General features: G+C 43.1%; 1 protein-coding gene across 4 annotated transcripts in view; it reads left to right on the forward strand.

The window, feature by feature from the left end:
- The window catches only part of TRAPPC8 (trafficking protein particle complex subunit 8), a 1467367-nt gene that overhangs the window by 779084 nt on the left and 660465 nt on the right, over window positions 1-27818 (forward strand). For all 4 annotated transcript variants that reach the window (XM_078687367.1, XM_078687364.1, XM_078687365.1 and 1 more), the window contains one exon: window positions 13078-13302. In XM_078687367.1, the coding sequence (XP_078543493.1) occupies window positions 13078-13302 (225 nt within the window). The remainder of the gene's footprint in view (window positions 1-13077; window positions 13303-27818) is intronic.

Raw genomic sequence — 27818 nt, forward strand, 5'->3', positions numbered from 1 at the left:
ATGAAACAAGAAGAGACCTGAGCAACATAAAGTTGAAACAACTGCCAACAACCACTGAAGAAAAACCACCTGTCCCAGCAAGACCTGTCTGGATTCCAAAAGTCGGGGATCTGGTCAGAGAGAAGATCGCGGTAAAGAAGGAATTTGGGCCTTCTTACAGAAAAGCAGTTCCTGTCTTGTCTATCAACGGGACAAGATCAGTAGTACTACCGCCCCTTGCTGGTAAAAAGGAGAACCAAGTCATATCCATCGACCTGGTTAAACCACAATCATGTGGCCGATAACAAATAGTAGGCCAAGTGGACTCCCAAGAAGTAGCAGAACCCCAAAGTTTGCTACATCCACAGAGGTTCAAACTGAAAGACTGATCACATTTGAAAAATCTACAGTGAAACAACAAGGACTATGCAACAAAGCAATGGAACTTGAACCTCTTAAACCCCAAATCAAAGCTTTTCATCAAGAAACACCGACCTACGATGATGTAACTACAGACTTTTCTAATGAAACAAAGCAAAATCCAAAAGCAAAAAGTAATCCAGAAGCAATTGGAACAATTGACAGAACGGCATCCGGCTACTTCATCAACTTCGATGATTTTTCTGAAGATCCAAGTGAACCAGAAGTACAGCCATCAACAAAAACTTTTAAAGACAAAGCAAAGGAACTTTTTCTTCAACTAAAGGGAACCTATCTGACTTCTCCATGGATTGAAATTTGGGTGACATTAGGTGCATTTGTCCTCATACTTTGGCTCATCATGGTACTATGCTTGGGACATTTCATTGAGGGAAAATATGCTAAAATGGACACAGCAAGCCAGAAAATCAACTTGGTCCTTAAACCACACACATCTTCACACGTCAAGAAAAGAGAACTTTCTTCAGTGAACTTCACAGCCAATCCTATACCAGTATAGTATCCACATCAATTTAAGATCTCGTTAAGTGACTTTGTAAAACCAAGCACATTTGCTGATGATTGGGACTTTGAAAGTATTAATGATATGATGTCTGACCTAGTAATGTCTGCTAAATTTACAGAACATGATTATTTGCAGGGTTCGTCTAATTATGATCAAATGTTCTGCTACAACCACTATGGTAACCATTATCTCCATAAATCTGCACAACCTAGAAATTTTTTAAAATATAACCAATGGGAACATTGTGCTACTCCTCCGAAGGGTAGTTCTAAAACATTTTATGATAAATATTCATATTTTTCAGGGTTTAACACAAGTAATACAGAAACATTTTATTTCAAATTGTCGAATAAGACAGGTATGAAGACCATGCTTACAAACACGAAATTGATATATTCAGATTCATTTTTTGAGCAAATGAATACATTTGGTTTTGATTTCTGGAACAATAACATTGAAACAAAAACTGTTTGGGGTACAAAAGATTGGCAAGTACAAGGTATAGAATCATTGTTCAGAGCCTGCATGATCCCAGAACAAATTATATTTTTGAATGGCACTATTCAACAAACTACCTGTCTTGGCTTAGCCAAAATCAAAGACTTAAACAAACCGTCTATTCCAAAGCCAACAACGAACAGTAATAGCTCTATAGATGTTGAAATAGACGTGAACCATATTTTAAACCAAAACAGAACACATCCTGATTGGAAACAATGGTTGATCTGGCCCACAGACACAAATAACTGTCAAGACAGATTCCTGAACAAAATACAGGGGTTCAAATTGACCAGGCCAGACCCTATATATTCCCAAAGACAACATCCAGGGATAGTAACTACTTACAGTGTGGGCAAGCTCTGCCTTCAATGGCTACAAACATCCACACTGGCAGAAATTAAGCAACACCTAACTTTACTACAAGAGGGTGCTGACTTGCGTGATTTCATTATGGGACCACGCAAACAGCGTCAAAAACGTTTCATAGCGGCCTCTATATATGCAGCTTACAATGAAGCTTGGAAAGAAACTCAAATTGAGACAGCAGAAAAACTACGGGAAATTGACCGTATTAATTTAGAATAATCACTTTCTGTTGTGGACAATGGGTTAATGGCTCTGTCCTCCAGAATATATTCACTGGACAGTATTGTCTCTTCAGCAATCGATATAATATCGCAAGACTTACTGATGTTACAACACGGTCAGTCCCAAATGCGTTCTATTGTACAACTTGGCTGGACGTTACAAAATCTGCGTTCAGGCTATGTGCCTTGGCGTTTAATCAACACAACGTCACTATTTAATATCTTTAACCTTACTGATAAACAAATCAGTTTGGCACAGAAGGGTGCTGACTATACAATTCTGAGCATTGAAAAACTTGAGAGATTACCATTGACATGTCAGAACGACCTGTTATTGAATGGATAATACATGGGATAATTAATATCCCGATAACAACTTTCCAGTTTCAATACTGCCAAAAATATATACAGGCAGGCCAGTATGAAAGGTTGGGTAAAGGGTACATTAAGTCAACATGGAACCTGCCCTATACACACACATGTGTTAGTAATAAAGGCCAGAATGTGTTTCTTAGTGGCAATAATTGTGCAAGGTCACTAAGCGGCACACTTCTGTGTCAGGGTATTAGTTTGCATGGAGCCTGTGAAGGGACTACAAATAACCTTTCATGTCACCAGCTAGGCACACCTGCAACACAAATAGAACCATTCTTTAGGAGACTCTCGAACGGGAGTTACATTCTAATTGTAGATCGCAGATGTTGCAGTCTGCTGCCCGGAAAACCTTATCTCATAACCGTGACTACGAAGGTCATGTGCTTAGAACGAGTATTGTTCCCAAACGATGCTCGAGACAGGGAGGCAAGGTTATGGCCCAGTTTGAAAATTTCTTCTATTCGAATTGATACTTTAAGCAGAATGAAGACTGTGCTCCTACAGACGCCAACCCGGTTAACGTCATCTAAAGAAACGTATGATCTCCAAGTTGCAAGGACAACTGCAGAGATTCATTCACTGTTATCAACCAATTCCCCCATACATTTCGCAGAAATACTGAGCGAAATCTTAAATATTTCTGATACAAGTGGAATCTCGAGTGTATTTAAGACAGTGTTTTCGGGAGCTTTAACCCCATTCAAAGCCATCCTGGGTATTTTTCCTGATTTTGTCCATTCCATCTTTGGCGGACTTCCTCTCCTTTTGGGACTAGTGGCAGGCATCCTATTTTTGATCCTGTTACTTCGCTATGGCAAACCACGTCACAGACAAGACACCAGCGACAATGGAAGAAACAATCCTAGCCATACGCTACAGGGACCGCATAACTAAAGTCCTTGGAATAGTCCGGCTTAGAGACCTGAACATGACTTGGTTTCTTTCATTTAGACCGATGTGGCAAAGTTGTGTTATGCCTGTATTAAGGTGCTTGCTATGCGGCGAAGAATGCGTGTTGGACACCTGTCTGACACTACAATCGGATGTGCCAATGGACGCAGAGACTTTGTTGGGTCCGGTAACGGCTCATGCATTGTACTGTCCCCAGCTGCTACCAATCCTGATGACGGCATTCGTGGAGACTTCACCACTATGATTGAAGGGTAGTGAAGTACAAGATGAAAGCAGCATCGATCAGGTACGACCTTCTGTCAGCTATGCTGATCGAAACATCAATGAAGGCAATCATGCTCATGAATGCATGTTAATACATTTTTCCGAGTTAGTGGAACTTTCGCAAGAAGCAGTTGACAGTTTTTTCGAAAGTCTCAACAATATGATGTTTTCACCAGAGCAGAAAGAATGACTTTTAACAAACTAGCACACGGCGTTCCCTACACCCTGAATTTGGCCTTCAACTTTGAAAATAAAGCAATAAGACATTTTCTCACCAGTTTTTACGGAGAGCGGGACATTTTTTTTTTCCATTTCCAAAAATATTTACGATTTTTTGGGACACTTATCTTCTGCTTAAAGTAAAACTATTCTTAGAGAACAAAATTTCTATTTTTAGCTACTCTAGAGACATTAGCTACCCTCTAGCATGTTCACAAGTATTTATGATTTTGTGATGAGATGGTCTCGAATTTTTTCTTCTGTATTAAGAGCCATTTCATGTGTAATTTCCGCATTTCGTTCATGCTGATTTCAAAATATGCGTATTAGATTTTACATTATTATACTGCTTGAAGTGCATATAGTAACTATACTCATCTTTTCGTGTATTTCGCATTTCCAATTTTCAAAATGCATTTGATTGTATTTTGGGGTGGTTCGGTATACACATGCACTACTAGTTTTGTTTACTATGCCTAGATTTGTAAATATGGACATAGATTACGTGGAGTGGGTGTGATGTATTTACTATGGGTACTGTATCGATCCCCCTATTTCTGACCCTTGTCTGGTTAATAATTAACTAGCAGCCATACAACGGCACAGAAGCCCGTTATCTGATTAGGTCATAGCGCATGCCATCTCATTAGGCAAGCACTATTTCTCCAGCCCCCTTATAGGCATACGGTGTTCTCAAAACAAATCAAACCTACAGCGACCTGGGAAATCCCCGTAGCAATTGTTTTGATTTAGCCGAGAACTTCAGTAAAGAATGTGCGAACAATCAGTTTGTATGACATCCTTATTGACGTATTTATGTCCATCCTTACGTCAATCTCGGCACCTTTCAGGTATAAATAATACCGACATTGCCTTAAGCAAACACACGAGGTGGTGACAAGATTGGAGCAGCGAGACTTGCCGAGGAGCCCAGCTGACAGCGAAGCCCACAGACGCTGCCCCTCCTTTCTGACGCGCTGAGAGAGAGACGCTGCCTTTTCTCCTGCCGAGAAATCCAGCTCCGGCGCTTCCAGCCGCCCTTGCAGGCAGCTGGGATATCAAGCCCTGAGATAGAGATACCAGCCCTCCAGCCTTCTAAATCCCAGGTACTGAACTGAATAACCCCTTGCAGAGAATTCTTGAAGCAGACTCTTGGCAAAGCAAACTTAACTTAAACTGCTACTTATCTACTCCCGCCCACGTATTAGGCTTAGGTCAGGTACATTGGGGTAGGCGTAGTTAGAAGCACCAGTTGAGTACAATTAGTCAATGTATATATGTATGTATCTATTTTATCAATTTTAAGTATCATATGGCTAAGAAACCATATCAATGCTTTTACAGTATTATTTTATAATTCTGTTTTTACTGTATGCACTCTACTTAACAATAAGTATTGCAATAATAGCGATTCATTTCTCTTGTATGAGAAAAGAGACTGATCAATAAATAACATCTTTTATTGAACACGCCCGTCTCTTCCTTTTCTCTACAATCTGGTGAAACTAAGAATGAACTGAACTGACTGAGTAAAATAAAGTTGTCTTTTGTTTTCACACGACTCTAGAGATACACTCTTGATTAGTGGAGAGCAACGTTGTCATGTTCTATGGTTGTCAGAAACTAAATCCCTTCTTGTCTATCCAGGGAGGTTAAACTCCTCCTTGTCTATTCGAGAAAGTTTCTAGTGAACTCTGAGCTAGCTGGGAAACACTAAACTTTAAGTCTAATATCGTCAGTAGAAGACCTAGTTAACCTCTGTCCTACGTCTATACTATTGAAGATATTATTCCAATGCGCAGAGCCTATTGGGATAATAGGAACTACACTACACTATTGTGTAGATGTGTTGGCAAGACAGCAAGCTAATGTGGGCCAAGCAGTTTTACATGCACTATTTCAGACTACTGCAACAGCTACAGGTTAGCCAGCACTTTGGGAGATACCTGCTATATATTCTATGCTAAACATGTGATCTACAGCTCACATGCCTCGAACATGCCTCGAACGGAAAATGCTACTTACCCAGTATGCATCTGTTCTTGGCATGTACAGCTGGAGATTCACATGCTCCGACCCGCCTCTCTGGGTACCTATAACTGTTGCAGTAATATTTTACTTAGATACATATATACATGGACATCTACTCTTACTAACTCCATTATCACCCTCTGCGGCAAACAATCAGAACAATGGAGCCGATGTCCATGCGTCCTATCACTGAAAGGAGGAGTCACCTACCTCGTGACTGGAAAAGACTTCTTCGGACAAAAACAAAGTGCAAACATCCGGACCCAACACTAGATGGCAGGCTATGCAAAGCATGTGAATCTACAGCTCTACATGCCAAGAACAGATGCATACTGGGAATGTAGCATTTTCCTTCCTTCATATAACACAAATTATAAAAAGCAACATTCCATTTGTCAACCAGTTTTCAGTTCCTAAATGGGAGAGACTCCAGTAGTTCCTATTTCTTTGTATGCAGGTCCTCCTTCTATTTATAAATGATCCAGCCAGAGAAAGACAAAGCACCAGAAAATATCAGTGCTCTCCTCTGAGGTCCCTGTTAAGTACAAGGGGGAAACACACTTAGAAATAACTCACAACTCAATATGACAGTACCATCATGTTCTAGTCCCAAAAAATATTGATTAGCTATCATTAACTAAAATAAATCAATCCTAAGGTTAGACAAAGAACTATATTTTTCTGATAAATATTATTCAGTCAATCCGTGTAGTAGGATGTAACAATGATTATCCTTCTTACCGGTTTAGATACTTCTCAACTTCATGTTCTTGACAGGATCTCATCATTCTGTAACTCTAGCTAGGAAATTTTACATTCTATTCCAGGACCGAAACTCAAGGATTTTGCAAGTTGAGAACTCCTTCAAAATCAGAGAAGCAATGTCACCCTCTGGTTTAAAATGAAAATTCTTAAATGTGGAATCCATTGATTTCAACATGCCTTCCAGTCTTTTTCTCACATGGAAAGCCTTGGAAGTTTTGGAATCTCTGCCTTCAGACTCCATGCAATGAGATCTGTGTCACAGCACCCCCCCCTCCTCCTTTCGGCACATGAATGCGTAAAATGCCTTTGTGTTCTGTATTCAGTCACTAGCACCTTCAGGTCTTTGGAGTTTTAATCCCCTACCATAATTCTGTTTGCTGCGACTGTATTCCTCCCTCACATGGATCTTGCTGTCTAGGAATAAGTGGCAATTTATTTTTATAGTTCCCCCAGATTTTGAGATTTCATATCACCCAGGTAATTGATGTTCTTGAAGGCAAATAACATTGTCAATTTTTTGAAGGATGCAACACAACTTTATCCTTGGCCTCTGTCTAGGCAAAAGTGCCAAAAATCATTGGCTAGTTCCACTATCCTCTGAGATATTGCATTACCCAAGTGCTTATGTACCTGGAGGCTATGTTGTTCATTTTAGGACACAACACACCCCCTTGTCTTAGATGTCCTTGGCCACTTCTAATAAACACAATGGAGCTGGATAGGAGATCTAGGAAGTTGATGTGGGGGTCTTCTCCTGATAACGTTCCTCCTACAGAAATATCCAGTTTGCACACCAAGCCATATGGCCTAAAAATAGATCCACAGTTGTCCCAAAGATTGATCTGGCATTCCAGGCCTCCATCTGTTTGAATTTCAGGTTTTATTTTACAACTGTTAATGCTGGTATTTGGCCTGAATGCAAGTACTTCAACTTTGACAGATATTGAAACTGGGGCACAGAAAGATAACATGATTTTCCTCTATCATGCTATTTGTTTTAGTGTCGAGAAGCTGGCATTAAAACTGAAATCTCCTGGCTCCACCACCAGAAATTGAAAGAGACAAGGATATACCTAACCCCTTTTACGTTTGTGATTCTTATACCTAAGATAAGTAGTGTTGGCTATCTGGCAGAAATATATGAAATTAGTTAATCTGGGATGCCGATTGGTTTTACTGGTGATCTCTTAGAGATGGACTTGCTTCCACAGTGATGCACAAACAATAATTGCGGAACTGTCTCAACCATCTAGACCACAAAATGTAGCTGAAAATTGGTAAAAACTAAGTAAATATTTTAGAGCATTGCTTGATGTGCATTCATATCACATTAAAGAACAATGTTTCAAATGCAGTTAAGGATTTGCTACATATTTCCAAAATTCTGTCCTTTAGCTCCCATTTCTCTCCCTTTTGTTAGCAATGCAGGATTGCCTAATACCCATATTGCACCATTCCACATAACTATCAGTTATGATATCTATCCAGTGTAAATACTAGTCTTAACAATAGCCACATTATGAAATATAAATTCCTCAGAATGTTCTTATATGTGCTCGTCTGCACACAATAAAATTAGCTGCACTGTTCTTGCATTTTTGATTTAACATCTGTTGAGCTTGGAAAATGTTACTCACAATTGTATTTGAGTGGAGAGTATTGAGGATATGAGACAAGTTATCCACATTCTTGCTGCATCTAGTACATGATGAGGTGGATTTTACTTTTGATTTTAACAGGTCAAAAGTTACTTTGTAATAACTACATTTAACAAAATTCTGATGCTGTTGCTATTTTGAGGGTTAGGTTGCCTTCAGTATTGCACAAGAACATGACAAGCTTCTTTTGTTAATAATATTTTCCAGATCATTTATTCAGTTTTCAATTACTGTATAAATCCTATTCAATTAGAGCAAAAATGAATCTAGCACCTCGCTGTGATGATTTGAAATGGCACTTAATAAATATGGCAACAAGAAGGCAAACATCACTATCTGAAGAAATGCGCAGGGGACAATTTGTATTCCATGATTTATAATGTTATCTATGCCACAAATAACTTTGAATTCCCTTTATTAGCCCAAAATGTGGTACACACAGCATTAGAAGTTATATGCAACAAGTTAGTGGAGATGCTTGTTGTGATCTAGGAATACCAAGTTGTATGGGCATGAGACTCCATTTGTGGGAAATTGCACGGACCATTTTATACCTTCATTTTCTTGGTGTCTTTTCCATTTAATCAGTAAGGATTGATTCCCAATCCATCCTGTTAGCTGCGGATTGAGCAGGAGAGTGGTATTCAGACTTCCTGAGCATCTCCCGTCTGCCTTTTCGGGAGGAGTTTCTGTCGCAGCAACAGGACAGGACAAGGTTCTGCACACGATTCTACGTAACTTATACCTACATATTTGGAGATTGAGTAGGACCAGCTGAGCAGGTTTATTGTATCTGCATAAGTAGTGGATGTTATCCTTGTGACTCGGTACCCACCTACCAAGTCCATTTATTCTAGTTGTTGGGACAAATTTGTGGTCTAGAGCGGAGGCTGTTGGGTTGATGTTTGCTTGTTTTGTCACTTGCCCAAGCAGGTTTTCTGTGGTCCCCGTTAAAGCTTATTTGTTGACCCTTTCTGTTTTTGCCTGACCAACGTTTAATATTCAAGTCAACTGTTCTGATGCATTTCTTAAGAGGACGGATGGACTCCCTCCTGAGCCCTTTGTAATGACTCATTGGGGTCTTAACTTGGGCCTTGCTTGATGTGCATGCCTTCAAGCCTCTGCATAATTGTTCTTTGAGATTGCTGACAATTAAAACCGTATTCCTCATCACAATTACTTCAAAATGCCATTTCACTGAGCCGCAGGCACTGTTAGGAGAGCCTCCATCTACCATCTTCTTCCCTGACAAGTTGATGCAAAAGACTTGGCTTTGTTTCTGTCAAAAGTAGTGTCATCTTAGCATGAGAGGTAATGCATGACTCTTCCTCCTTGTACTCTACCCCTCTTACCTCCACAGACAGGGAGAGGCTTCACCCATTTTCAACTGAAAAGAGCCCTTTGTTTTTCACAGCAAATGCACTAAGAATGATCTTATGGATGAATACATTTTTAGGTCTCGCCTAGGCAGTACTTGCGCTGCTCTTCGAGACATGCTGTATTCAGGATATATGAATAAAGCACTGCCTACTTCCCGCTCATCTTTTTAATTGGCTCATGTACCTGTCCTTTGTAAATGGTTGCTTTTCATTGGTTATTAGGCTTTGTAGTCCCTTCTTATTAACTCTGTCTCTTTTTTTAGCCTCCCATGAGGACACACCCTATTACATGTGTTGTTACACCCTAGGTTTTAATTACAACCTCAAGGCACTATTTTCTTAAAGGCCTTCAGACAGGACACTCACTTGATCCTAAACAAGGTTAGCAGCGATTACTGTACTGGCTAGCACATCTCGCATTTATATTAGACGTCTATAAATTTCCCTTCATCAGCTCCACATAAGAGTACAACCTAATCTGGAATTAATATAATAATTATTTTGTCACATTTTAAAGATACTAATTGTATATATTGATGTGCTGTGGCACGGTTTTCCATACAATGCATTATGGGTAGGATGGATTTACCATTTCTTCAAAGTTTATGATGCTCACTAGGGACATCTAGGAGCAGCTTGCGGTACTGCACCTACACATCTCACATTTATATTAAACCTTCTATAAATTACCCTTCATCAGCTCCACATAGAGTACAACTTAATCTGGAATTAATATAATTTTGTCACATTTCAAAGCTATTAATTGTATATATGGGCATAGCAAGTATGAGCTATTGGCGTTCCATTATATTTTGCAACACCAATACCTCAAACTATCAGTAATGCGAGACCTGTTGCATTGCAAATGCTCGTTATTGAGTTTGCTGGGGCGTAGAAAGGAAGAGGGGTCAAAAATCAGACCTTGTCCAGATGGATAGTTCCATGCATAAAAACAGGCAATGCCCTGGCCAGCAAGGAGCCTTCTGAAGGCCTTCGGGCCCCTTCTACTAGAGCCAGTTCTATCACTATAGCGCTGTTGAGGATTGTTCTAGTATTGGACACCTTCCATGCAGCCCTTTGGGTGTCAGTCTTTATCTTCTCCAGGAACTACTGACTAGATTCTCAGTTCTGCAGAGTGGACTATTTCACCTGCTTAATTCCGCAGGACCTCCTGCTGTAAGGTCAACTCCTCAGACCCTCTTCCTTTTATAATGTAATAGGTGAGGAATCGACGGTTAACTGCATCCTTGATAAGAACCAGTTACAGAGGATTCAGATAAGGCGGCAAGTTTGAAATATACTATGGCTGTTCCACGTCTGAGCCAGTGGAAAAGTTGCTAAGTAAACTGACATTGCTGATTCAATGCCTGTACTGTCACAGCTGGTGTGGTATAACTGCAGAGTCTGATGGTGTCACCAGTCCGTGCTTGGGCGAATTGTCTTGAGAAGTTCCAGATACAATCATGCACACTGTGGGGGAATTGAAAAGGTGAGGAATTTGTGGTTAAATGTAGTATCCACTAAAAAGAGTGTTAAGAAGGTAAGTAACTTGTTTGCTGGCATGCCCTTCTAGGTTCCTGCCTTCCCCCTTTCTAAGTCACTGGATAGCACTCAACAATTGTTTCTAAAGTTCACAGTCCTCCCATATTGATGCATGTGTACACTGTATCTTTGTTAGTCTTTTGCAGACCGACCAACTTTTTCCATTGTAAATTGGGTACTGGCGCTTTAGGAAATAGGTCATTCAAAATGCATGACCTGGTCCAATTGGGCACTATTCTTAATTCCTTTAATTGATGTACAATATTTCGAAAAAAGTTTTCTTTTTTTCTTTTTTTCAAATGACTCCCCTATCTCAAAAGTTCACGGGGTAAAGAGTACATCAAAAATAATGCCAAATTTAAAATAAGCCATAGTTCCTTATCAGACAGTCATAACCTTTAAACACCATACTGCACAGGGGGGGCTTTAGGAAATAGGACCAGACCCTAAGAATAGACGCAACAACACGGACCTGACCAAAATTACTGGTGTCTCTTATATTGCCTTGTTGTGCCGGTGCATGCTCCAGCTGAAGAAGCAGCGTTGGTACATCCACAGGCAGCATCTTTCCAGGGCCTCTTGGTGTTGGATGCTAATTCATTGCTGAGTCTTTCTTGGGGCAATTAAGGAAACACCACTCAAAAGTAAGAGCCCACTTCAGGCTTTCGTGTTGATCAACAGAGGTCAAGAAAATCCACCAAAGTGGAATGCCATTTTGTTAAAGCGCCCACCTTCTCTAGGCCTTTAAGGCTCCTGTGAGGGTGACTAACGACATGTGGTCACAGTTCTTCAGCCTCATCACTATCACAGGCCCTTAGTATGTTTGCGACCATAGTATATGATTGCCGCAATCGTTAAGCTGGCATTGACACTTTAACTAAATGGCACGCCAAAGGAGCCGCAGGGTCACCAGCCCTCAAAACCCATCCAGGCAATTCAGGTCCTTCCACAGATTGCAGTACAGCTTTCTGCACCTCCTTCTTCAGCTCCTAGCAGTCCTTTTTCCATGGCAGCATATTCTTTGTGCAAAGGAACCTCCAGCAGTCCATCACCCTCAACAATTTTTGCTCCGTCTCACCGTGCAAATGAGGAAGAGAGACTCCATAATTTGGACCCCAAATGAGCCATAACCTTCTACATTGATCGCATCAAAGAACATCAGGAGGATGACCAGCTCTTTGTGGAATTCTCTGGGACAAAGAAAAGAAGGTGTGTAGAAAAGGACTTTGTCACAGTGGGTAGTTCGTTGCATTAAGACCCGCTACGCACTGGCCAAGAAGTGGCTCCCAGAGGCACTGAAGGCTCATTTCTCCAGAGACAAGGCTGCTACTACTTCTTTGTACTTGTTCTGGACATCTGTCATGCTGTACAATGGGCGTCTGTACATATTTTCATGAGGCACTACTGCCTTGACAATCGAGCTGGACCAGTACTGATTTGCATATGGCAAGTCTGTGCAGAGTGAAATATAGGCCAGGAGCGATCAACAGTGGCTGAGATTAATTCAAGCATTCCTTCCATCACCATGTTATTGATATTCTAGGCACACCTCACGGAGGAGTCGCAATCCTTAATGGCAGGGTTTGCAATTCAGGAAAAAATCCTCTTTTTTGTGGCATTGTTTGACCGATGCGCATTAATTTAGTTCTCTTCTGTTATGGCACAGATAACACTGATAGAAAATTCTCCTTGAATTTGTATTGGTTTCCAAAAACATTGGCTCAAATGTTACCATTATGTTCGTGTTCTTATGAAATTAAAGCTTACTTTGACCTCAGTTGTGGATGTTTTTGTCTTTAACTTGAGATTTCATTCATTTTATTTCTAGAAAAAAATTGTTCTTACCTCAATTGCTAAACATGCGTCACATCAAAAGCATAACCTGTATCCATGTGTTTCTCCGTTTCCCTGCATTTTAGAAGCGGCACGCTTTACGTTGTTACTGTCAAGCAATGCAAGTTTACAAAGGAAAAGGCTGGTGTCTAGCAGAAGATCACATTAACTTCACCATTGGACGTCAGTCATTTACACTTAGGCAACTGGACAATGCGGTATCCGCCTTCCGGCACATACTGATCAATGATAGCAAACAGCCAGCAGCTCAACAGGGTGCATTTCTCAGAGAGTATCTTTTTGTTTACAAGGTAAGAGGAGATGTTATTGTTTTAACAATGGCACAAAGCACAAATTGTCAAATCTCTCAAATGCTGTATACCTCTTTGCAATTGAGAGGTTATTCTTTTTTATATATTAATATGAGAAGCATCAGTGATGCAAATGTGGTAGCTATTGAATGTTTTACATGTACAGAGTTGCAGTTAAGGGGGGTCATCATCACGAAAGTGCTGACTGATTTTTATCAAGCACAGGCAAAACCAATAGGTCTCGGCTTTGCGACTCTCCGCTAGCTTTTTCGTTTGGCTTTTAACACTCTTTCCTGCCGTACTCCAGTCTAAGTGTCAACTGGCAAAAACTTAGCATTTTCCTCACGTTGGCAGCAGGCTTGAGAACTCTACAGTGGAAATCCAGGTGCTTACCCTATCTTGGGATGCAGCTATATCACGATTCTATAGATCTACTGGAGGGGAATTTTTATTGCAGGCCATTCTAACGTTCCACTCCAGTATTGATTTTTGGAAAACCCTGTTGATGGCTTTGTTGAATATGGTAGCTCTCCCCGCATGTTGTATTTTTGGGGGTATTGCCTGTCTGGATCCCTTGGGTGACATTTCGGGACATCAATACACTTGTTACTGGATTTTTGTCGGGTGCGGGCCAGAGATGAGTAGCGTTGACCACATTGCCGCCCCTGGGTGGGAGGGTGGCCTGGATGTTCCTGACTTTGAGACGTACTACTTGGCGGCGCTACTTTAGTGGATCACACAATGAATTGGAGGCAGGCTTACCCTTAGGAGTGCAGTGGGCCCCTTTGTACCTGATTTTCCCTGTTTTATGAGGGAGCCTCTCCAGCCTCATCATTCCGGGCAGAATGATACCACTGAAGTTCGAGTGCTGCACCCCTGTTGGACTCTGAGTCTACGGAAGGCACACAGGCGGCTACCATACTTCTAGATAACACCCTGGGTTTTTTAGAGGTGCTGCCAGATGGGGGAGATTGGTGAGCTCTGGCAGACTGGATGGAGGCAGGTGCATTAACGCTTGGGGTCCTATTTGAGGATGGAGCGCTCCTCTCATTTGAGGAGTTCCTCTAATGATATGACCTACCTCTGCCCCAGTTCCTTCTCCACTGTGCTGTGACTGCGGCCATTCGCAGACATTGGGAAAGTGGCATGGAGGATCCACTCCATACTAAAAGTTTCCAATACTTGGTTACATTGTCGGGGACTTTTAAGGCAGTAACTTGTCTTTTTAGAATGATACAGGGAGGCCTGATTCTGACTCTGAAAGCCCTTAGAGTGCCTTGGGAGGAGGGCCTGTGGATTCCCATCCTGGATGGAGACTGGGGGAGGAGGGGGAATCCTTCAGTGCATGCCTAAGGTTTCCAGAAATGCCAGATTTAAGCTTATTCATTTTTATGTGCTCCATAAAGCATATCTCACGCCTGGACGGGTTATCAGACCCCTTGCAGTGGAAGGAGCAAAGTGCCTGAGATATGGGGAGGTGGGAGCTGAGTTTCACCACATGTTTTGGGCATGCTGGAGCGTAGGACATTATTGGGGAGAAATTACTGGAGTGTTGGCACCGGTCAATGAGAGGGAAGTCCTGTGCGCGCCTGGGCATTGTCTCTTGATTTGGTATCCGAATACTGCTAAAAATAAAGCAACAAGCAGGTTTCAGGACTTAGCTTTTATTCTTGCAAAAAGAGAAATTGCATGCAACTGGAAAACCATGAGGAGCCCCCAGGTGGCGGCTTGGAAGATGGAACTGGGAAGATGGGCGAGCTATGAGAGTGTGTTGTTGCTGATGGAATCGCGGTGGTCATGGCCTGGGCTTGGGAGACATTGGTGGACGCCCTGTAGAATCCTGATCCCCCTCACCTCGGAGACAGTCGGGGACCCCCTAAATATTTATGATCCTGTGGGGAGCTGGCCTTCTGGTTGGCTGCAGTTTATGGAAAATTGATGGTGCTGGGATTTTGTGAGGCCACAGTGTGCATAGGGACAGGAATAATATAGCGCCCGCGGAAGGATGAGTGCTGGCACCCCCCCACTGATGATAGGACACGTCAGGGCACGACTATGTCGGGGTGCGAATATGGGAGGGAGCTGCCTGTGTCACTGGCTTGAATCCTGATTGTTACACATTTTTCAACATGTGTAAGCTACACACAGTATAAGATTGGTGGCTGCAAATTCATACACTTCAATATATCCGATTCAGGCGGGACACTCCGGGTTTTTGTAGTCAAAAATGGCTTTATATTAGGTGTCTCTAGCCTATAATTGCCTCTGTTTCAATGGAGAACATACATTCCTCTGTCATGACTTTTCTGATCTACTTTAATTATTTTATCCCTACTCAAAACACTGTTAAGCGCATGAGAACTCAAGAACAGAAAGGTAAGAAACATACCACAACTAATCCACAAATAAAAAAAGGAAGCACATATTACTAATTTACTAAGTATTTCGCTCTAATCTTGGGTTCTGAAGTAATGTGCTTCTCGCTGCAAAGCGTTTCAACTCATCAGAGATAGTAAGTTTAGTGTCATGTGAGTTAACAGTGACTGAACCTTTTTAGCATTTGATGGACTCCGTAGAACTGTGAACCAAGTGTTCAGTTGTAGTAAAGTAAATGCAAGGTTATTATGTGGAGTTTGCAGTTACACGCAGAGTAATAAAGATGAGTTATACTAAACTTTGTGTGTGGTGTAATTATTAGTGGATAACCAGACTGGGTAGGACCCTACAACTGGCAACCAGCCAGGGAAAAAGTGACCTGGAATGCGACAGTGCTCCCCAAGAGACTTTGCCATGGTCCAGTGAAATGCTTGTGCGTGCCACGTGTGCCTCCATCGAAGTGCATAATCAATGCTTGGTGTATGTGGAGCCAAAGTGCAGTGTAGTGCATTTGAAGATAATGAAAACTTTACTGAAGTCTACACGTCGTTGGCCTACCACACTACTACACAACCTAATGATATACATCATAAGGAGTGATAATACTAAAGGCAGATGCAACCAGGTTTTGAAAGAGCAGCATATAGCAACAGCCAATTGCAAGATAACGCTGCGATCAGAAGCGCTGCTAGGCAGATATTAACCAGGTGTCAGACAGTACAAAGAGACGCCTAAAAGAAAAGTAATTCAGATACAAGAAATGGTAATCTGCTTACCAGAACTGAGTAAAGTGAGTCCTCAAACCACAACATTGGGGGAAGGGGCCCCAGAAGAAGTGCCTGGGTTGGGTTTATGGAGCAGTCAGTACCGGAGACGACACACCACCACAGCTACCGAGAACAACTCCAGAGGCCTTCAAAGCTCAGAAAGCCGAGCCCGGTGATTGGAATAGTGAAAGGTTGTTTTCCTAATGGAGAATCCAAAAGAGGCCACATTTCCAGTAATTATCAAAGATGACCTAGAGGCTGGCACTTCGCAAGGCCTCTGAGATCGTTTGCATAAACAGGATTACCAAGCAATGTCAGAAAGAACACTACTTTCCACACCAGAAAGATCCACCCATGGTTATAATGCCGCTGTCTTCCTGAAACCAACACCATTCGATACCGTCAAGAAGTAAAATATTAGCGACCGATTTACTGCGTGGATGGAAACATTGGATGATTTCATTGATGGGCCAGAAGAAACAGATAACAAGAAGATCATCAAATACCGTGAAAATCTAGCTGGGAAAGGTGTAAAGAAGTCATAAAGAAGATGCTGTGAGTTCACTAAATTGCACACCGTCAAATCAAAGAAGCCTTGAATCTCAAGTTCAATGCCCAAATGGCCGGCAAATCCAATGCCGAATGTAGATTACAAAAGGTTCATTTTCAGGCAAGAATGACAAAGTTGGTGAAACAATCGAAGAATTTGTTAGAGACTGGGTACGCTGATCAAACACTAAGTTTAAAGAACTTAATGATGAGGAAGCTATACGTCTCCTAGTTATTGACTGATGCATGTCCGATTCATCCAGGAGATGAATGCTGAGGGAAACATCAGTCTGGAGTGAGTTCTCATGGCTGCTAAAGCTGAGCAGTGTACTATCGACATGCTGCTGACATGGACGCTGGAAGTGCCTAGAGTGAGTCACTCATGAACATGAAAAGTAAGCCAAAGCACGAAACAGATGGACTCCGAGTGAAGTCTCCACAGAAAAAGAAGTTGTGCTTCAGGTGTGGTTTTTTGTTTCAACACGAAGGTAAATATCCCACCATTCGACAGGTATTCAACGGTTGTGGGAAGGAGAACCATTTGGTGATGGTTTGCAAGTTGAAGAAAAAAGTAAGTGCGTCATGGCGCTAAAACAAAATGGCCTCCCTAATGCTTCAAAAGCAATGATCGGTGCACACCCACAAGGCCAAGCGGCCTCACCAATTGAGGCAAATCTTCACCAAACGATGTAGATAGTCATCTAAGTCATCGTCAAAAAGGGCTTCAATTTCAACAAGTGAAAGTCAAGACGGTTGTCATGCAATGTTTTTTTTAAAAAGTATTTTTATTTGCATTTTTAGAACCATATAAACATATCAAGCATGTCACATAAGATCATCCACCATACCCTGCCCCACCCCCACTTACCTCCCACCCTCCCCAGAGGTTCACAGAACATTGCACTTCTTGTGGATACAGTGATGTACCTCCCAACGCTGTGTCACCCATAGTCATCCATATCTCCCCCTCATGTGTTGGGACAGCAGGAAGGACATTCCCCTCCCTATCAGAGCCCCCAGTCTAGACCACAGTATCGTCTCCATTTCCCCCACACTCTACTAAACTTCTTGGGGCAACCTCTAGCTTTATATGTGACCCTCTCCACTGCCATGAAGATGTCCATACCCCTCCTCCATTCATCTAGGCTCGGGGGGATAGGAGCGCCCCAGGCCTGACCCACATCCGTCTTGGCCACCAATAATGTCAGCATTAGGAAAATCACGTGTGAGCGAGTCAGATCCACCTTATTTGTTATGCCCAATAGAACCAGTTTAGGCTCCACCGGAGGACCGCTTCCAGTATGTCGCCGAGCTCCCCCAGTACCTTGTCCCAGTATTCCTGTATAACCCGGCATTCCCAGATAGTATGATGAAAGTTTCCCTCCGCACAGCCACAGCGCAAACAATTAGGGTCGCTGGCTCACCCCATCTGGTGTAAGCGATGTCTGTCATAATAGAACCTATGGAGAATTTTATATTGTATGAGTCGAAGTCGGGACGTTATCGCAACGTCCCTAGGGTGCATCAGGGCCGTCTCCCAATCAAGTGTGTCCATCTCTCCCAGGTTTGACTCCCACGTAACTTTCAGTTTCACCAGTCCGTCCGGCATGTTATTGATCAGAGTTTTATATGCCAAGGAGACTATTTTAGTTTGGACGTGCTCCTGCAACAAACGCCCCTCAAGCGGAGCGTACTCCAGCAATGGCCCTGAGAGCATCGTTTCCGCCCTCCAGGCGTGGCGTACCAGCGCATATTTCAGGTACTGCGTGTGGTGTAACCCATATTCCACCCTCAGCGCCTGAAAGGACTTCAGAGCTTCCTGTTTCATGAGGTCACCCAAAACTGAAATACCAGTGTCGTCCCTTCTTTTAAACCCTTTCAGTTTATGTAGCTCCTTCAGTCATGCACAATGCCATAGCAGGGTTTGTCTCGACGGTTTGTGGGCCCAGCCAGTCCTCCTTGTCGCCCTTTCAGTCACACGCGTCGCAGAGAGTAGTATTTCTTTTCCCCTACCGCCATATATGTAGTGGAAACATGTCCGACGCGCCATTGTCTCCCTCTCCAGTCTGTACGTGGGATGGTCCGCTGGGGCATGGAGCCAGTCGTTTATTGGCGACAAATGTTCCGCCCAGTAATATGCCTCAATGTTAGGTAAGGAGATCCTCCCATTGTATTGGTTCCTCTGCAGTGTCTCCAGGGCTATACTGGGTTGTTTCCCCAGCCAGAGCAGCGCCCGTAACCCCTCATTTATCTCTTTAAACACCTGATGGGGAGGGGAAATACCCATTCTGCAATGCGTATAAAAACCGCGGCAATGTTATCTTATACATTGCTGCGCGACCTAGAATCGTGAGGGGGAGGGTCTTTCATCTGGCCGCATCATCAGCGAAGTTTACAAGGACCCGCTGGATTTTTCTCTGATACGAGGTTGAGCGGTCCTTCGTCATGTAGATCCCCAGGTATGTAAACCCCTCATCCGTTACCCGAAGCGCGGCAGGCAGAGCAGAGCAGGCCCTCCGCTTTCCCCCTTGGGGCTGTATAGTACTGACTTATGCTAATTATCTGTATAACCTGAACGACAGCCATATCGGCCCAACAGGGTGAATAAACGCGGGACCGAGACCTCTGGCTGGGTGACGCATAGGAGGATGTCATCCGTGTTTAGCAAGATTTTTTCCTCGAGTTCATCACTCCGGTCAGTTTTAAACCCGGTTATCCCTCTGTCCTGACGTATTGCTGCTCCGCTATTTCTATGGTAAGGGCAAACAATAGCGGTGACAAAGGGCACCCCTGTCTGGTCCCTCTCCTTATGGGAAAGTCCCTTGATATCCCCCCATTGACCTTAACCCTCGCTCGTGCGTCAGTGTAGAGAAGGATCACCCATTTCATAAACTTCGGGCCGAAGCCAAACTTAATCAGCACACCGTCCAGGAAGGGCCAGTGTACTGCGTCATTTTCGGCGTCGAGAGATAAAAACACATCACACACTGCCATCAACCAGTTGTGGGTCCTCCTCAAGTTGTGCCTAGTCGCCCTGTCTGGCAGGAAGCCAGTCTGATCCAAATGTACCAGATCTGGAATCACCCTTCTCAGTCGCAACGCCAGAATCGTTGCCAGGAGTTTAACCTCCACGTTTAACACGGAGATGGAGCGATAAGACGCACACTTCCCTGGCGGCTTACCTTGGGTTGTCGTGCAATGTTGATGTAACTTGTGCATGTTGGACTGGCCGCTTGTGATTAAAAATGCAAGTCAAAGAAAAAATCGACACCAGAGCACCGAAGTCATTCAAACATTGTCCGAAGATTACACTAAAAGTAATTGGTTACTCAATAGCTTTTATTATTAACAGTGGTGCATTGATAAACAAAATGCCTGAGGAGAAATACATCGAACTATCTACATTGCTACAACATACGCCATTGTAAGCTAAAGTGTATACATGGACTGTATCAACGCCATTAAAAGTCAAGGATCATGTGAAGCCATGATGAAACACAAGAAAATGAAAGTACAAGCACCCATTCTTGTACTATAAGGTCCAGCATCAAGTGCCTGTTTACTCTGTTTCAGCACATCTGCTGATATGGCACTGATATCAGTAAAGTACAATATGAATACTCATCATGAAATAGTAAGTCCGGTCCCTTCGTTGTTTCATGATTTAGGAAAACTCGACACTAGGAAAGTACAATTAAACATTCATGAGCATGTCCATCCTACTGCTCAAAGACACAGACAAATTGAATTTCATCTACATGAAGCTGTTAAAAAAGAACTTGAATAATTACTCAGACATGATATCATGAGCATACCTGTGGTCCAGCCCAGTAGGTTTCTCCCATAGTGGTAGTACCAAAAAAGGGGCAGTGAAGGAACTGTTCACATCTGTGTTGATATGCATCAAGTGAACAAAGCAATTGAAAGACAACGACATACAGGTCCACATATTTCTGACATGATAGCACAATTGATTGGTGTGAAGGTCTTCTCTAGCCTCAATTTGAACAAAGGATATCCGTTTGAACTCGAGACAAATTGCAGGTACATTACAAGCTTTTCTACACGTAATGGTCTGTTTCGATAAAAAAAGACTACGTTTTGGTGTGTCATCAGCTGCTGAGCCGTTTCAAGATGTCATTCAACATATCATATAGTCTGTCATAAATGCTCTTTATTATAGTGATAAATTGGTTTTTTGGGCTACAAAGAAGGAGCATGTTAAAGTTCTGACACAAGTGTGTTGTTTACTTGTAGATGCAGCTTTGACTTTGTCTTAGGAATTAACATTTTTCCGCATTCAAACATTACATTCTTTGGCCATATCTTATCTGATGATGGTATGACACCCAATCCAGCTAAAGTGCAAGCATTGTCAGCTGCCGGTTTCCAACATGATGCTTCTGTTACATTCATACCTTAGCATGGCCAGTTACTGTTCTTGGTACATTCAATAATTTGCCACCATAAGTGCTCCGTTAAGAGACATGACGGAAAAGAATGTTTAATTCCATTGGTCACATGAATGCGAGCAAAGCTTCAAGAAATCAAACAAGATATCGAAAATGCTACTGAAATAACATACTTTCATCCAAAGCTTCATAGAGAGGTTGTTGTTGATGCTAGCCCAGGCGGGTTTGGCACACTCCTTGCACAGCGAATCCAAAACGCTCAAAGGGATATTGTGGCCTTTGCAAGCGGAAGTTTGTTCCAAACTGAATGTGCTTATTCACAACCTGAGAAAGAAAGTTTAACAGTGGTGTGGGCTTGTGAACATTTCCACATGATCTTATATAGAGAGCCTTTTACGCTTGTGACAGATCATCAAGCATTGTTGACCATCTTTGACAATCCAATCCAAAGGTCAAGATGCCTCCTTGCATTGAACATTGAAGTCTACAATTACAAAAATACAACTACACAATTGTGCACCGTCCAGGGAAAGATTAAAGCCATGCTGACTACTTCTCAAGAGTGCTTCTACAGTGCCCTGTTACCCCTACCAAGACGACTGAAGCCTACATAATGTTTCATTTTGAAATCAAGCACCTCAGCTGAAATTCCAAATTGTCACTGCCACAGGTCAAGATAGTGCATGTTAAAATTAAAAGACCTTATTGCACATCAGTCTTGGAACCAGCACACTCAACCAGTAGCAGAGAATGCCAGAAGTTTAAAAGTGATTACCGTGAATTATTTTTTACGCAAGACGACATTATCCTGAGAGGTTCGAGAATTGTTATTCCGGAGAGTCTCAGGAATCGTTGCCACAAAACGAACTCTAGGAGATAATCTGATTTCCTAATCTCGATGAAAGAGTTGAAAGAGAATTGAAGGTCTGTCTCAACCTACCTTAAACATGTCCAAGTTGTCAAAGCATGTATCGGAGAGACTTGACATTGACTTCTTCGGTCCTCTTGACAAAAGACATCACCTGTTGGTGATTGTTAATGAATACTCCCATTTTCCATTGATAGAAAATCTCTCCTCTACCACTCAAGAAAGAGTCATCGAGACATTAGACAGCATCTTCGCAACATGGGGTGTCCCTACAATCTCAAAATCTGACAACGGCCCACCTTTCAACAGTCGATAATTCAGAGACTTTATCAGTCATCTCAATTTGAAGCATTAGAAGAGCACACCTCTTAGGCCACGTTGAACGTTTCATGAGTACTCTCAAGAAAGCTGTTCAGCATGCTGTATTGGAAAAACTCGGTCTTAAAACTGTATTGAATTCTACTCTTCGAGCTTACGGTTCGACCCCTCACTCGACCATAGGTAAAAGCCCTGGAGTCTTGATGTTTGGGATAGCCATGAAGACCAAGTTACCTCAGTGGACCAGCAGAAGATCACATACTGATCAACAAACCTGTATAAGAGACTTGGATTGTAAAGGAAAATGAAGACCTATGCCAACAAGTGCCAACATGCCAAAGATGTTTCTTTTACTAAAGAAGATAGTGTTTGTTTGTCAGTCTAGAAAACAAAAATCTGCTGCTCCCTTCGATGCGGAGCCATTTCATGTGGTGACCAGTAAAGGACCCATGGTGACTGCCCAACGTCCTGGAAAGTCTATTAAGCGAGACTCGCCGCTTTCCGCCATGTGGCTGATCGCTCGCCAGGCACTGAAGTCAATGTGGAAACTGGGCCTGAACGGACCCTTGAAGACCCCCCTGACTGCCGCTGTTCCTTCATCGCTAGTGCGGATCAAGACACTTCTACTACCTGTCCCTGGTTTCCAGAGATTCGGTCGGGACGTGGAATGAGAGCACCATTATTGAAGAGCTATAATTGTATATAGTCTTGAATATGTTTTATTAAACAGAGGAGGAGATGTGTGAGTTAACGATGGAACTCTTTTGGCTCCTGATGGACTCCGTAGAAACTTGACAAAAGTGTTCAAGCGCAGTGAAGTGAATGCAGGTTTAGAATGTGGAATTTGCAGTTACTACACTGCAGTTAGCTCCACCGGCCTCGCCCTTGCCACAGTGCCACGCATCCGAAGAACAACCGCCGGCGGCAGATCCTTCTCCCACCTCGCCCCCAAGACCTGGAACACCCTCCCCACCAACCTACAGCACACCCAAGACCTCCTGACCTTCAGACGACTTCTCAAGACCTGGCTCTTCGATCAGTATCAGCGCCTCCCCCCAGCGCCTTGAGACCCTCACAGGTATGTAGCGCGCTTAACAAATATCCTGATTGATTGATTGAATAAAGATGTGTTATATTAAGCTCCATGTATGGCATAGTTATCAGCAGGCTTCCAGGCTGGGGACGACGTTACAGTAAGCACTATATAAATACAATTTACTATTACAATTATTGCTCGGGGTGTGTTTCTGTAATGACAAAAATAACGCAGGGTCTGACTGATTTGCATATGGCCATGTCTGAACTGGGGTGGCAGAGTGGGCTAAAGAATGGTGATGGATTAAACCCAGATCTGTTGACTGGGTGTGAGTGTTTGATTGGTTCAGATGCTCCGTCCATCACCACCCCCTTTTGTACCACTTTGGCCGCCATAAGTTGGCAGGGTATGCTCAGACGTGAGTCCCTTGCTCACTTTGCCACTGGATTCAAGCAAGCCGGGCTGAAGACGGCTAAAATGCCAGAAACCGGTCCTCGGAAGCTTGTTTCCGGTCCAGGGAAGGCATGGCTTGGCAGTTCGGGCTGGACTGTTCCCATGTGGCACAGGGTCAGACTGATTTGCATATGGCCATGTCTGAACTGGGGTGGCAGAGTGGGCTAAAGAACGGTGATGGATTAAACCCAGATCTGTTGACTGGGTGTGAGTGTTTGATTGGTTCAGATGCTCCGTCCATCACCACCCCCTTTTGTACCAAAAATAACGCAGCAGCATCAGTTAAAAACAAGAGACTAAATGCTCCACTTTTGCTTGCACTCAGATGAATGTGCACCCAGGTACACTCCAGATGCCAAGAATAGCATTTTCTGGTCCTGGCTCTAAAATCAGTTGTGTAGCATGCAAGTGGGTCTGTGTGAAATACCCATCTACACCACAACATACACCTTTTCTCCGCTCTTGCCATGGTAGAGTGGCCCAGAATACTGCCTTTCAAGTTTTCACTTCCTAAAATCCATTCAGATTGTTTATATGAAATGTAGCTTCCTCATAAAGTGGGGTGTTAATTGCTAAGACAGATTATCTATCTAAAGGCCGAGTTCACTGAATGCTTAACACTGTGAGGATGCATAAAATAATGCCTTGAATGACTAACAATATTAAAGGGTTAGTAAATGCCCCTCACCTCCTGATAGACCAGGAGCCTGCCACTGTGCATGACATCACTCTTAATGAGTACAGGCATGGCACTTGGGAACATCCTTCAAGGTTAATATCAATCCCTCCCTTCCCAAAGGGCTATCTGGACATACAAATAGCCTGCTTGATTAGAAAAGCTGAGTGACAACACACTGCCCAGTGACAGCTCTGAGCTTCCCTAGGGATAAGGTCAGAGGGGAGTAGGAACCCGACAGACTTATTGGCGCCTACAAATTTGCCCCCCCTTCCAACTTTTCAGAAGTTAACTCCCATAAACTGAAGATCAGCCCTGTGACACTGACATTTGAGTGTGCTACTTGCAATCGTAGACCCACACACACCCATCATATGACCTGCTGAGCTATCCTTGTGGCCGACATAATTAACTGAGCTTTCTTTAAGGGATTTCAAGTCATATACCATCTTAAATATTCTGCATGCAGTTTACTGTGTCTTTGTTTGCTTCCAGAGCAACAAATGTTCTTGTGTTGTCCTTTAGTTAGTCAGCGGTTGAAATGCCTAAAAAAGGATGGGAACTGTGATCCTGATTGCCAGAGGGTCTGGACCATTAAGTGTGTGCGCGAAGTCAAAAACGTGGCTAAAAAGAACAAAACAGTAATGTTATTTAGTATTTCCGGTATCTGCATGAAAAATAACACACGCTAATTAAATGAAAAATAAATGCAAGTTAAACTTATCGATGGGACATCCACTCTTTTATTGTTTTGAAACCTAAATTGGTTAATGCAAATCTGGAAGATGTCTGTGTTTCTGTCAGGAGAGTCACAGAAGTGAACCCTGCTTGGCGCAGTGAGGAAATGTAACTTAGGTGCTAGTAGAGCTATGAGGTCCTGGCCTGTGACAGAAGCCACTGTTAATAGCTAAACTATTAATTGAAAAGTTTATTGCACACAGAGAGCTTGCTTTGAAAAGATTTAGGGCCTGATTTAGAGCTTGGCGGACGGGTTACTCTGTCACAACGGTGATGGATATCCCGTCTGCCAAAATTAAATCCCATAATTTCCTATGGGATTCTATTTTGTCAGACAGGATAATCGTCACTGTTGTGACGGAGGACCCCCTCCACCAAGAAGTAAGTCCGGGCCTTGGTGTTTAAGGCTATATAGATGCTTTCAAATATATATTTTAGTAATACGCAATCAGACTGTACCTAGTGCAGACATTTTTATTTTAAGTGGCCTTTGAAAGGGCACACTGCAGATCACAGCTAGTAACACTCTAGCCTTTCCTCTGAAAAAGAATAAAATCGTTGTCACCATTGACTCTTAAGCTGACATCATCAATTAAAGCCTATGCTGGCTCCCAAGCACCCTTTACATTTGATGATTAACCAATGGCACCCATTTATATTTCTCCAGTATTGAATCTTTACTAGATTTGCATGCTTCACTGTTGTCGAAATGGTAGTCCCACGGTGTCATTCTAGTAGTAGTTCTGTGATAGACTCAGCCCATAATGTAAAAAGAGCTGTTAAGTAACCTAGTTAAATCCATTTAAGAAGAACCAAACTCCATCCAGTCAAAGATATATATACAGAAGACCACACCCTGAGAAGACCACCGTTCTTCATGTTTCTACCACATGTTGTGTGTGAATGAAGTCCCCTTGAGTTCTGATCAGATCTGCATAGATGAGTTATCCTCTGAGATTTCTTCAGACTTATCCAGTATTGGGGTATCTTTCATAGATTCACATGCCTGAATCATTCCCCGTCGTCGAGGCGGGAGTCCCACGGTAAATTATATATATATAGCAGTGCCTAAAAACCATTAGTAGTAGGCTAGAAAAGGATATAGGCCCAACTAGGCCCAAAACTTAGCAGCCTATCTACCTCATTATGTAAAAAGAACTGAAAATGTAGCCTCAGCCAATCAGCTAACCTCACCCTCTAGAACCTTCCCAGCCCAGGCAGTTCTCCTCAGATTTTCACCGCACTTCGTGTGTAAGGGAGTCTCCCTGAGTGCCTACTCAGTTTTTCTTCAAAATTTCTTCTATTCTCTCAAGATGTCTGAAAAGAAGGCTCTATTCAAGGCTTGTGGTTCCTGCTTCAAGAAGAGGGTACATGTGGACGACCAGCACTCTGATTGTATTTATTGTTTGCATCCTTCACATGTTGTGAAGGATTGCAGGATATGTCGAACCTTCCCTCCTAAGACCATCAGGGATAGAGAGGCAAGAGTTCTTTTGTGGCTGAAGTCGTCTGCCACAGATGACGAGGACAGAGCCTCTACCTCAAGTAAGAGAGCCAGTTCCAAAGAGAGGTGTTCTCCTGAGAGACTGAAAAAACCTAAACTCTCTCATAAACCCTCTGAGTCCACAAAGAGTGCTGCGTCAACAGAGTCTTCTACTGTGAGTACAGTCCGCACTAAAGCTGTCTCTTTGGTGTCCTCTCTCACTGTCACCACCTATTCTACGTCCTCTACTTCTTCAAGTACTGTTACCACCTCAGCAATTACTTCTCCTGTGATGTCCGTCATGGTTTCTTCTTCTGATAAAAAATCATCGAAGAAAAGCTCGTCGTCGACGAGTCTTCCGTCGACGACCAAATCACCATCTACGAAGCATTCGTCATCGCTTCCGTCGACGCTCTCGTCGACGGCTCCCCCGTCGACGAAGGTTTCCACTATCCCGTCGACGAAGATCCCGTCGACGAAGATCCCGTCGACGAAGAGTCCGTCGACGAAGAGTCCGTCGACGAAGACCCCGTCGACGAAGACCCCGTCGACGAAGACCCCGTCGACGAAGACCCCGTCGACGGAGACCCCGTCGACGACAAGCCCGTCGACGAAGACCCTGTCGACGACGAGCCCGTCGACGACGAGCCCGTCGACGAAGGTTTCAGCTCCATCGACGACAAGCTCGACGACGAAGAGTCCGTCGACGGATCCGTCTACTAGGATGCCTTCAAAAAAGTCCTCGTCGACGATTACAACACCAATGACGATACCGTCGACGACAATACCGGCAACGCACACATCTGTTTCACTTCTACCGTCGACAGCAGCGCTGGCATC

Source organism: Lissotriton helveticus, chromosome 4_1 (genome assembly GCF_964261635.1).
Source record: "Lissotriton helveticus chromosome 4_1, aLisHel1.1, whole genome shotgun sequence".
Classification (NCBI taxonomy): Eukaryota; Metazoa; Chordata; class Amphibia; order Caudata; family Salamandridae; genus Lissotriton; species Lissotriton helveticus.